General features: G+C 34.9%; 1 protein-coding gene across 1 annotated transcript in view; it reads right to left on the reverse strand.

Annotated features, from left to right (window-relative positions):
• LOC150098795 (glutaminase liver isoform, mitochondrial-like) overlaps positions 1–12,764 on the reverse strand; it is a 270,677-nt gene that overhangs the window by 154,472 nt on the left and 103,441 nt on the right. The window contains exon 6 of the mRNA XM_090405753.1: positions 7,309–7,472. Within this exon, the coding sequence (XP_090261879.1) occupies positions 7,309–7,472 (164 nt within the window). The remainder of the gene's footprint in view (positions 1–7,308; positions 7,473–12,764) is intronic.

Genomic DNA, 12,764 nt, shown 5'->3' on the forward strand with positions numbered 1-12,764 from the left:
AGACAATTGGAGAAGGAAAAAGAAATACAGTAGAACTTACAGAAATAAATAAAACAATCAGAAAAAATATTAAAGAAAATAAAAAAGAGAAAATAAAATATAAAAGAGAAGATAAAATTATACAAGAAACAATAGGTAACAAAAATATGAAAGTAACTACAAAATAATCTCACAATAGGAAATAATAATAATAGAAGATGAAAATGGGTGAGATATCTAAGATAAAAAAGGCACAGTAGAAAGAGCTAAACAGTACACTTTTCAGAAATGTATAACACAAATGTACTGTTGAAAATATTACGTAGAAACCAAAGGATGAAAGTATTCCAGAAATGCAAAATTTTGAAATAGAACAAGCATTGAAAAAGATGAAAAATAATAAACTGCCAGGAGAAGATGGAATTACAAAGGTTTTATTTATTTATTTATTTATTTATATATATATATAAAAGCAATCCTAATAGCAATGAAGAAATATGGAATAAGCCAAAATGATATACAGCTAATAAACAAAATATATTATTATTACGGGTATCTCCATGGGGTCAGTAGATTCATCGCGGGAGACCCAAACTATCAAAACAACTTCTATCACATCTGTTCTTGAATTCATTTACAGACGAAGAACTCACAACTGAGTCAGCAATGCATTCCACTCATTCACCACCCTCCAGGTGAAAAACCTCATTCTCACAACCTTGTTAACCACACTTTTCCTTAATTTCCAGGGATGATCTCTTGTTCTTCTATTCACTATCAACACAGCTGAAACATTTCCCCTGCATCAATCTTATAAAAACCTTTTAGTAATTTAAATGTTTCTATCATATCCCCTCTTCTCCACCTATCAACCAACCTCTGCAATCCACAAGCTCTCAATCTATCAATGTAGAGAGCATTTTTTACATTACTCACGAATTTAGTCACTCTCCTCTGAACCCTCTCCACAACCTCCTGGATGTATATGAAAAAACAACTGCTAGTATCCTTATATATGAACAGAGCAGCCCATTCCAAATGAATAAAGGAGTATGCCAAGAAGATACCATTTCACCCAAATTATTCAATGCAATATTAGAATATGCACTGAGTGGATTAAACTGAGAGACAAAGGATTCAATTCAACATAAATGATAAAATACTAAATCATTTAGAATATGCTGATACTGTAGTAATAGCAAAAAAGTAGAGAGAACCAGAAGAAATGATGAATGAATTAAATACAGTATCAAATAAAGTAGGATTATACATAAACTACCAAAAAAAAAAAAGTATAATAATAATGACAAACACTGAAGGAAACAAGATAATGGAACAAATAGCAATTGGGGAATAATAAAATAAAGCAAATACAAGAAATGCGTATACCTTGGAAGAACTGGAGCATTTATGAAGAAATAAAAAGAATTCACTCAAACTGTGTGGCTTGAGTGAATTCAAAAAGTAAAAACAAAATAAAAAGATTCCTGTGCAGCACAATAAAACCAGAAAATAGAGCCAACTTTTCAACCAGTGTATCATCCCAGTTATGACCTATGGATAAGAGATATGGCCAGTAGCCACACAAATACTAGACAGAATGAGGAAAATTGAGTTTAGAATGGAGAGATCCATGCTGAACATCAGACAGTAAGGCAAAATAAGGAATGAAAATATAAGAAAAGAAACAAAAAGTGTTGGATATAGGATAAGAGATATTAAAATTAAAATGGAGATAGACGGGACATATTGCAAGGATGAAAAGCGATAGATAGACAATCACCCAGTGACATTCATACAAAGGAAGGCAAATGCCAAGATGATCAGAGAGAAGATGGAAGGATGACATGACCCAGTGGAGATGGCTGGGGAATGTTGGCATCGAGAAGCATTTAGAAGAGAAAGATGGACACAAATGGGGGGAGGCGTATAACCAAAAATGGTTATAGCAATATACAGACCACAAGAACAGTTTGTTGTAATGGATAATTTGCAATAGTGAATGTCTTTTAGCATAGCACTGTACCTATAAGGCCATGGTTGCGACTTTTCAATAGTTTGTTATACTGATGTTTGCCATGTTGAGTCAACTGTGCTTTACACCATTCATAATTCATAAAGGAGGCTGAACTGTACTGAACAATATCCTTTCTGATAAGGATATTGTTCAGTAACAATATCCTTATCAGAAACATCACTACAAATATCAATTTGCATATCACAATAATAAATCTTATAAAACAATCTTAAAAGGAAGATATATAAATATATATATAGATATATATTAAACATATATGTTTCAAATAAAATAATGTTTATTTATGTTATGTTTCTTTACAAGGCAACAATTTGCAAACTTCTTCTTTTTTTTTTTTTACTTGCATAAATCATCAAACACCAGTTGAAATGCAGTATTGAAAGAGACTTAGACTTTTATTCCTCCTAGACATTTCCAACCCAGTGAAATCCAACACCTTGTTTTTGAAGGCCCGAAATGGTTAAAGCCAAATTTGTTTTCTAGAATGTCCCTATTTATAAGATATAAAAATATGCTTCACAGGTATGCTAAACATATTCGGTAGATCGATAGCAATTCCTCCATTTAATGGTATGTTATTAGTTACTTAAAATTTATGACAAGGCAGTTAAGGATCTTTTTTTTTTCTTCTTTTTTTTAATGAATAATCCATGAGAGGTTAGTCAACCTATAGTACACTAGTTACCATGGATGGGCAGTGAGAAAAGTGCATTATGTCTCCCAACTGTATCTTGAGTTAGTAAATTTCACAACACTATGTGAAATTTACTAACTCAACTTTAGATTAAAAATTATTTAGAAAATGTTCCTTGCAACTCCAAAATTTCAAGCCAAGTGTTTCTGACCACAGAACATATGTTGAGGAAATGGTGGTAAAGCATTTCCTCAGAGACAAATGCTAAATAGTACATAGAATCAAACATGATGGTTCGGTTTCACTTCACAAACACATACAGTGTTAAAATAAACAAATGATGTGCATTACCATCTACAGTCATTCAAGCATGATATCCTCAGCTAGCAAACATTGTCCAAATGACTTAGTGTGTGATTTTCTCCACCACATTTACATTTGTTTACTTAGGCATCTCTTATCTTAGAATAAAAATCTTGAATCTTGAAATTTCTATTTCACATTCTGTTACAACCTAATTCCTCATCTTCAAACTCTGCAATTCACTCTAACTCTTTAATTTCTATCCTAAATCCTGATTTTCTAAAGTCAATCACTGAAGGACAAAGTAATTTTCCTTCACAATTATGTTCTTAAACTCTAAATAATTTATTTTTTATTTAGTTTTTTAAGTCATGGATCTGAGAGTTGTGTTAGAAATAAAGCACTTGATTAGATATGAGAGCTTAAAAAAAATTACAGACGCGAACAGATGGCATTAATGACAGAATTATATCAAAAATGAAGATATTATTATTATATCACACCTCCAGGGAGTCAAAAGACTCATTGAGAGAGGGCATCAACTCTACAACTCTTCGTCTCACTACTCCACCACCCTTCATCATCTAACACCAACGCCATCTACCGCTGACTACCACCACTAGTGCTTTCACAGACATCCATGCCCACAGCAGGATTCGAACCTGCAGCCTTTTGGCTGGAGAGTGGGTACGCTAACCACTCGGCAAACCAGGCTGGCAATTAGAAAGGAACTTGATGTTTTTAGCATTTAAGAATGTGTGAGCAGATCTAATCTAGGTGGTATGGCCACTTAAATAGGATGGGTGAATAAAGGTTAGCAAAACAGATGTTTGATTCCAAGATGGCTGGAAAGACCAAGGTCTAGTTAGATTTGGTTCGGTCAGAAGTGACTTAGAAGGATGAAATGTTAGATATGACAATATTGGAATGCTGACAAGTAACAGACAACAAATTTGAAGAAAACTGTTGATAGAAATAGTAATAGTTTGATAAAAAAACTGTTACTATTTATTCTGTTAATAGGAGATTAATAATAATGTAAACTTACCATGTAGTGCTGTCATAGTAGTCTGAACACCCCTTGAGGGTGCATATCATGAAATTGATGATGACATATTGTCTCTGCCACAGAGACATCATCATCATCCTGTATACAATATAAATCTTGTAACAACACACATGAAACACAAAAAAATGTGTAAAGGCTTGGGGGGGGGGGACCCCGTACAGGATCTGGTATGCAAATTGGCTTCTGAGTGGTAGGCTTAGCAATTACTACTTTCCCAAATCTTGGAGTTTCACACAACCATATTTAAGGATTTGGTTGATATTTTAAATCTGTTTCTGATGTTGAAAAAAATCTCCCATTTATATTTGCTGAGGTGAAACATAGTAGTTCAGTCGATGCATTCAGACTACTGCAAAGTGTCCAAAAGCATTGTCAGTTGAATCTGAGTAATAATAATTGTGGATGGATTTATTTCTTGTGTTCCTTGAGACAGATGTTGGAAGATCGCCTAGTTTGTCTTTAATATGACAAGTTGCAAGAACAAGGAATCTTACATATGCCCAGAACAGAGATGGGGAGGGATGTTTGGGAGAGCAAATAAGCCATTTTCATATAAGATTTAAAACATATTTAGAGATTGTATTTCTTTATTCTTCGAGCTATTTTTCTGAGGTTCACAGATAAAGGAAATAGTAAACAGCATTATTGTAATTTATATTGTGAGAGGAATATGAGATGCCAGGAAGAAAAATTATTCTGTTAATTTTTTTTGGAATAGTTTTTTGGATAGAAAGATATGGTGAATAAAGCAGAGTTCAGCTGTGAGGGAAGCCTAGTTGGAATAGAGGTTAGTGTCTCTGTTAATGTGGGTTTTTATGTATCACATTGTTGGAATGGGGAATGATAGGAACATTTGTGAATGTATTTACCAATATGGGTATGTTTTCCATAAACTGAGAAAGAAAGAGTGTCATTGGGAAGACATGTGATTGAAGTGTTTAGAAAAGCCAAATTACTGTTAATTCCTTTTTCAATAGTGAACTTGAATTCTGAGATGTTTACTGTTGAAGTGAAGGAAGAAAAAATTCAATGTGAATGTGTCTGAGCCATGTGGCCAAATGGAGAGCACATCGTCAATGGATCTTTGCAACCTAGATGGTATGAGAATAGCACTATTCAAAGCACGTTTTTTCGAAATGCTCCACACAGAAATTAGTCAAGAGAGGAGAGACAAGAAAGTCCACTGCTGTGCCATCTATTTATAAATGTGTCCTTCCAAGTGAAGTAACTGATACAGATGGCAAAATTGAAGAAATCAGTGATGTCAGAAGAAAACATATTTTTAAGTTAAGGTGTCTAAAAAGGGGAATGCTGAATAATGAAGTTATGTTACAACTAACCAGTACTATTTAAAACTAAATTTTGGATTAAAGATTTAAAGTGGATAAATTTTTTTTTTAATATAAGATGATGAATGGCCAGTAATGGTGAAGGGTTAAAGATTTAGCCAATTATTTTGGCTAGTTTAAAGGAGCAGGAGGAGACAGAACAGTAGTAGTATCTACTATAGGATGGAGAAGATAATGGGATTTATGAATTTGGTAAATGATCTGTCAGGAGACAAAGACTAAATGGTTTGAATTTCTTAGTAAATTTAGGGAGTATGAGGCAACATTTTAAAAATGTCTTTTTAATGTTTTCTTCTGGGAATTAGTCAGGTCATGATCTAAAGGTTTGTAAATAGTGCAGTCTCTGAGCAACAGGCATTACCTTCATCAGCTCTAGTTTTTTTTTTTTTTTTTAAATGTCTGCATAATTTATAGAGCTTGCAGAGTTGACCATTTGCAAGATTTCTTTTAGGCAGTGAAGATTACATAAAAATGTCAGCTAGGTCAAGCCTGACATTGTTGGCAATATCTGCAAACACCACATTTTATATGCAACAGGAAGTGTAATGTTGCAACTCAACAAGACACTACTGCAAAGTTGTGATCTAGGCTAAAGACAATGACAGCTGCTTTGTCATCCTTTTTTAATGAAAGGTTGATGGCCAACTGAAGAGGCTGAATCTACAAATGAGAATTAGAACTACAAAGGTTGTCATAACTTTCTGTATGTTTATTTCTTATTTTCTAAAATTCTTTACAGGCAGACGTATCCAAAATATAAATAAGGATACTCCAAAGTTCTGGGTTAAGAATATGAGACAATTCTAATTGAAGAAATCTAATGGCTGCATTAGTAGCAACTAAAGTACTATAAATGGTTGTGATCTGTTCCAAAGTAATACAAAGCTATGCATCTGTGAGTTCAAAGGGCTTTAGGTGAGCAACATTTGATTTTTAACTTTATATAGGCACATATAATTTCTGGATTCCTACATCTTTTAAGGAAGTCTAGCTAGTTAAGTTTCCTAAATAAACAGAATTTCTGCTTCCTGTATTATTTAGCTCTGAGTGCTACAGTTTCTCCACGAAGAATTTGCAACTGTCTAATAAAAAATTCTTATCAGAACCACCAACCTTTGTTCTAATCAGGCTTCTGTCACAGTTGAACTCTCCATTATTTGCTGTACCTTCCTATCCAATGGCTACAATGTCAAAAAATAAATAAATAATAACAAATTAATTTTTTCTCCCAGCATGTCACATCCCTCTCAACATACAGATTACAGTAATGCTATCATTATTTCCTGCATCTGGGACATCTCAAAAAACAGCCACAACTTTAAATAAGTACAATCTCTTGCCATATCTGCTCTCCTAAAGATATCATAAAGATGAAGATGATTATGACAAGCCTAGGAGACAGCTTAGAGATGTGCCATAAGAATCTGTAGCCATTGATGTTAGCAGTTTACAGAAGATGCTTGAGAGTTTAAATCAGGTGGGATTTATATGAATGAGTAGTATTATTTAGCAGAAGCTGGGAAAAAATGTTTTATATAAAAAAGAAAAAGTGGTCAGCATGCTCATGAGTAATACAAGCTCAGACAAAAAAAGTGACTAACATGGTGAGAAAGCCAAAATCAAATAATGAGAAGAAATTAGATGAAGACCAAAGGAAATATGAAAGAGTTCTTCCATTATATGGAAGTAAGAGGAAATATGATTATGGAAGGACAAGTTTAATGAATACTGATGGCAACAAGGTAAAGAAAGCAGACAAAATAACTGAGTTACTAAGTGACTGCGTTGCAAGGATCTCTCACATTGAAGTGAGGATATTGCTGTAACAGTGAATGATGTGAAAGATTTTCTAAATATTATTCTAAAGATTTTCTAATCTAGTAGATTAGAATATATATTTGAAAGAAAAAATCTTCAAGAAATGTTGCATACTTACTGTTGAAATCTAGTACTAATTCATTAAACATTCTCCCACTAGGTTCTTGCCCAACATATTGATGAACAATATCAGCTCCCAACTCACTCAGAGCAATTGCATAATTAAGTGGCTTCCCAGATGACTGAATGGTAAAAGGAATTTCTGTATCACCAATGGCATATCTGCAATAACAATAAATTTTCAGACATCTCTTAATTAATATAAACAAACTATTCTGAAATAAACTTTGCTTCTGTTTTGCTTCATATGAAATAAAGGAAATGACTGTAGATGATTGTAAAAAAATAAGTGCTTTTCATAACAGCATTCTTATATGGTGACTCATTATCACAACTGTACCAAGACCCATTGAATTATGAATGAAACTAAAATTGAAAATACTATAAATATGAATAGATCTTAAACACCAAATTTTATTAACTTCCATCAAAGTCAGAGAGGAAAAATTTATCATTTAGAATATTTTGCCGAATTTTAACAACAAAAATAGGTTGATTATAGAGCATGGTGGGGAGGGGGGGGGATCTTATTAACCGTTTTTTTTTTCCCTTTTATGTTGGGCCCATACACGAGAGGTTGGCTGATTAATCCATAGTAAATTAGTACCTTATATGGGTAGTGGATTGGGAAAGAAGAAACTTGATATTTGATTTAAAAGCCTGTATATTGCATTCCTTGGGAAATACATCAGGGGAAAAGACTGTCCGACAGTACAGCAGTAGCAGGGATGAAAGAGGAAACGAAACTTGTTCTATGGGTTTCGAGGTGTACTTGTAAAGGGAAGTTGAGCAACAGCTGCACTTGTTCCAATGAACTTAGTACTGAGTGAGGAATTATTAATGCTATTTCAGATGAACATTTGCCATGGAAATATTTATAGAATACACAAATTGCAGAGACCAAACATCTGTGTGAAAGTGAGTGGAGTGAGTTGGTAGGAGATGGGTCATTTATCAATCTAATTGCTCTCCTCTGTATTGAGTCAAGCATTTTGAGGGAGGTTTTAGGAGCCCACTCCAAATGTGAGAGCAATATTCGATAGCTAGGCAGATTTGTGATTTGCATAGGGAGGTGAAGGTCTTGAGTGAAAGAGAAATCCTAGTTTTTTTGGAAGCAATGGCTGTAATGTGTTTATGCCAGGAGAGGCCAGATGTCAGGCTAATTCCAAGAGAAATCTCATCTTGTCTGGAAATTTGAGTGTTATCAAAAATAATATTGGGGGAAAATGATGTTTTTTTTGTGAGAAATAAGACAGAACTGGGTTTTACTATTAACATTGAAGTTGATGAGATAAGCTGAACTCCATTGGAGGATAGCTTGAAGATCAGAATTGAGGACAGTGGTGGTTGATGTTCTGTAGGTTGAGGTGAGTTGTGTAGAGTAAGGTTTGTCAAATGAAAGGGAGGAGCAAAGTGCTATCATCTGCAAAGCTGTGTATTGGGTTGGAAGTCAACTGAAGTAGGTCATTGATATATAGAAGAAAGAGGGTTGGTGAGAGAACAGAACCTTGTGGAATCCCAGCATTAGCTGGATGGTGTGGATATGGAACCGTCTACCATCACACATAGCATGCATCCAGACAGAAAGCTGCAAATCCAACTGCACAAGTCTGAGACCCAGTCAAAAGCTTTAGAGATATCAAGTGCAACCACTTGAGATTAGCCAAATTTCCAAGCTGCCAGATAGACAACAGTGGAGTATGAGAGTATGTACAGCAGCATTAGAGTAGATCTCCTTTTGATCCTCAGCGACGGAATCTGTACTAGTGGTCGCTTAATAGCTGGGTGCCTTCAAGGTAGCGTAGGAATTGGGAATTGATGGTTTTCTCCATCACTTTAGATAGGACTGAGGTGAGTGAGATAGGTGGTAGTTAGATGGTAGTGATTTGTCGCCCTTCTTGGGAATGGGTTGAATATAGACCAATTTCTAGGCTTCGGGATAGACAACAGTAGAGTATGAGAGTATGTACAGGCAGCATAGGATAGGAGTCAGTTCTGGTGAACAGACCTTCAGGACAATTGGAGGAATGCCATCAGGGCCAGGAGACTTTTTTGTGTCTAATTTAGACAATATGGTTCTGATCTCTTTCTGGCAAAAGGTTACAGGGGGGTCATTGTATGTTGGGCAGTTGGAATGATTGGGGGGCATTTGCCAATGTGAGTGTTGTTGCATGGGGGAGGACATGAGCACTAGATTGTGGTCAGAATTACCCAGGGGGCTCACTACATTCATTGTGTATTTGGATCTTTGGTAAGGAAGAGATCTAGAGTATTTGAGAGTGGTTCAGGTTATCTGGTATTCTGGTTGGCATGTGAACAATTCATGTAAGGTCGTTAGTGATGACAAATGTTTCAGCATCTCTGCCTGAAACATTTGTATTATTAAGATCCGTACAATGGATATTAAAATCTCCTAGGAGGATGGTTTTGCTGTTAGGAGAGTGGGACTGTAGAAAATCAATTTTTAAAGAGAGGAAATTAAAGAGCTCAGAGTAGTTGGTGGCATTAGGATAGCGATAGAGACAGCAGATGAATTTGACTGAGTGGGGAAGGGAAATTTTCAACTAAAGAAGGTCAAAGTTGGGTGATTCTATGTTAGGTGCTCTCTGACAAGGTATGTCAGAGTGGATATATGCACAGATGCCACCCTTGGGTGGAAAGGAGCTAAACAGTCTGTAGTTTGGAAGGTTGAGATGGATAGTGTTGGGGGAGGTGAAATTTGAGTTTCTGTTAAAAAGAGTATGTGGGGTTTGGTGGACTGAAGACAGTGGACACTATTAAGTTTGGCAGCCATGGATGTTAGTGAAGTGGATGTGCAAGGTTCTGTGGGACATATATTTGATCGCAAGGGTCTTGCATATTTCCTATGCAGTGTCTGCATACTGGTCTGCGTGGTGGCTGCTAGTGGTGTAATTGATAGTTGATAGTCCAACCGTTGTCTCCATTTTGGCGTTTTTCTTCAAGTTGTCTTCGAAGATGGTGACTTTGTTCCCTCTATGGAAATGTTAAATCAGGTTGAACACATGCGCAATGGGGGGGGAGAGAGTGTCCTTTAACTTATTTATCGCTGTTATTAATTTGGATGTGCTTGTCGGTGGACAAGCACATCCACACAGGTCACTTTTACAAGACATGGAAAGTGACTGTATTCCATCCTTTCTTTTGTTTATGGGTCCAAAACAATGGCATCTGATGATATTTCTGGGATCGAAGTTGCATTTCCTGCAAATTTGCTGATGTCTTCTTTTAATGATTTACCATTTTCCGTCGGAAAGTTCAAAATAAATAAAGTTGAACCTAAGACTGAAAATTACTGTACCACAACACTGTCATTGCATGTGACAAAATATACATTTTTATTAACAAGTTCTTTTAACCATTTATGCACAATACTGTTTGAAACTGTTCACAATTGAATTACTGATATTTCCAAAATAACTTGATAAAAAGAAAAATTTCTGCTAATCAAAGAGCTCTATTCCAACAGCTGAACATTTGCACATTTCCAGCACCTGGCACATGTTATAGTGCATTTATGATATGTTGAACTGTTTTCGACTTGGCATAGTTTTGCCTGCATTTGCCATTAATAGCTTACCAGAAACAAATAAGTTGAAAAATTTTAACAGACCTCAATTTCTTGAAATTTCCAGGTTACTACAACAGGTGGATCCTGTCTTAGTAACTTATTCACATTTAATAATAAGTGACAGCAGAATTGGATAAATATAATGTCTACACTATGATACTGCTCGACTTTGCCAAGGCATTCGACAGAATACCACATGGAAAACTATTACAAAAACTGGAGCAAATGGGAATGGATATGAAACTAGTAGCATGGATTGGGGGGGGGGGGGGTGACTGATGGACAGACACCACAGAATAGTATATGGTGGAGTGGAATCTATGAGAATAATGGGTTCAGTACTAGAGAAATATGTGGAAAGGATTTTTTTTTTTTTTTTTTTTTTAATCTTTAATGTATAATACACCCAAGATAAAAAACTTTCCACATCTTTCTCTCATCCAGAGATTTTTATTAATAAGATCAAGCACCTTTTGTCTACTTGTATATGAAATATATATAACTTCTGCATTACTTCAACCTTGGTATCTCTCCCAGGTCTGGCTCCCATTGAAGAGAATTCAATAAAGCTTGAAACCGGTCTGGGTAGTGGCCCTTCACATTATGCATTGCATTATACACGTCTGAAAGGGGAGTATGCTTTGCATTATGGGATGCATACTAAGGCAAGTGATATGAAGTCATTAGCCTCTATATACAAGTAGCTTAAACGTCAATATATTTCATGTGCAAAACATAGTTTTGCTTACTTGGGATAAGGATTAAAAACCAAGTATAAAATTTCTTGGTATCTTTAACACACACACACACACACACACACACACACACATATATATAAGACAATGCAGAAACAGCATTTATGGGAAAACAACTAAAAAGTCAGTGAGAGGTTTACCTATTAAGAAGACTGCTTTTTCAGGATGTAATCGAGCATTCTGAGAGAGAGAGAGATATGAGGTATATTCCAGATATTAGAACAATTCTTCTAAGATGACTGATTATAAAGTTAGGCACTGTGCAGGATAGAGGCATTATTAAATGAAAAGAAAACCAAGTTTCTTGGAGGCTGAGGAAGTTGTGTAAGTGATGTTTATGCATCACTTACATAACTAAATATACTAAATGTGAAAGTAACCCAAGAAAGAAAAACTGATCTTGACTAGCAATTGGAATAGTATTAAAAGAAGGTGTGAATTGAGATCTTTTTTCAAAGAAATAAGGAAAAAGTGTTTTAATAACACTGTAATTCATTAGATTATCCTTTATTCCAAAAAACCACAGTATAGGGTTAAAAAATATAATTCATGCCACCAAACTGAAGTTATATGTCATTTGCAGACTTCTGCAAAGCAATAACAATACCTTGGGAGTTATCAATTGCTAGTAACCCGTGACTTACTCGTAGATTCTGAGAAAAGCTGGAGTCACTCTTAGAAAGAGTAAACTACAATAAATAAAGGACAATTTTAAATCTATAAGGGGAAAAAATATATTTATTCATTCAGGAAATGATTCTTTTTTTTTCATACAACTTAAGGTAAATGTTAAGATATTGCTTGGTACTTTTGTATTCCATACATATTTACCTTCTTCCTATCAGGCCTCAAACCATGATAGGAAGAAAACAAAGTTTTGGTCATGAATAAGTCCGTGGAATGTCCACAGTGGAATTAGCTAAATATAAGTACAGTGGAGATGGAAATTAGTTTAATATATATGATATTACTTTTAATGTATTCTCTCTTGTTCCTTTACAGTGATCATATTTGATCAAAATCATAATTTAGTCATTCAACTACTTTCTCTCTCTACTGTCACTTATAACCTGAATCAGTCCATTTTTGGATAAAGATTTCCTCAATTTC

This window comes from Typopeltis vanoorti, chromosome 15 (genome assembly GCF_054136105.1).
Source record: "Typopeltis vanoorti isolate ZY-2024b chromosome 15, IOZ_Tvanoo_1.0, whole genome shotgun sequence".
Lineage (NCBI taxonomy): Eukaryota > Metazoa > Arthropoda > Arachnida > Uropygi > Thelyphonidae > Typopeltis > Typopeltis vanoorti.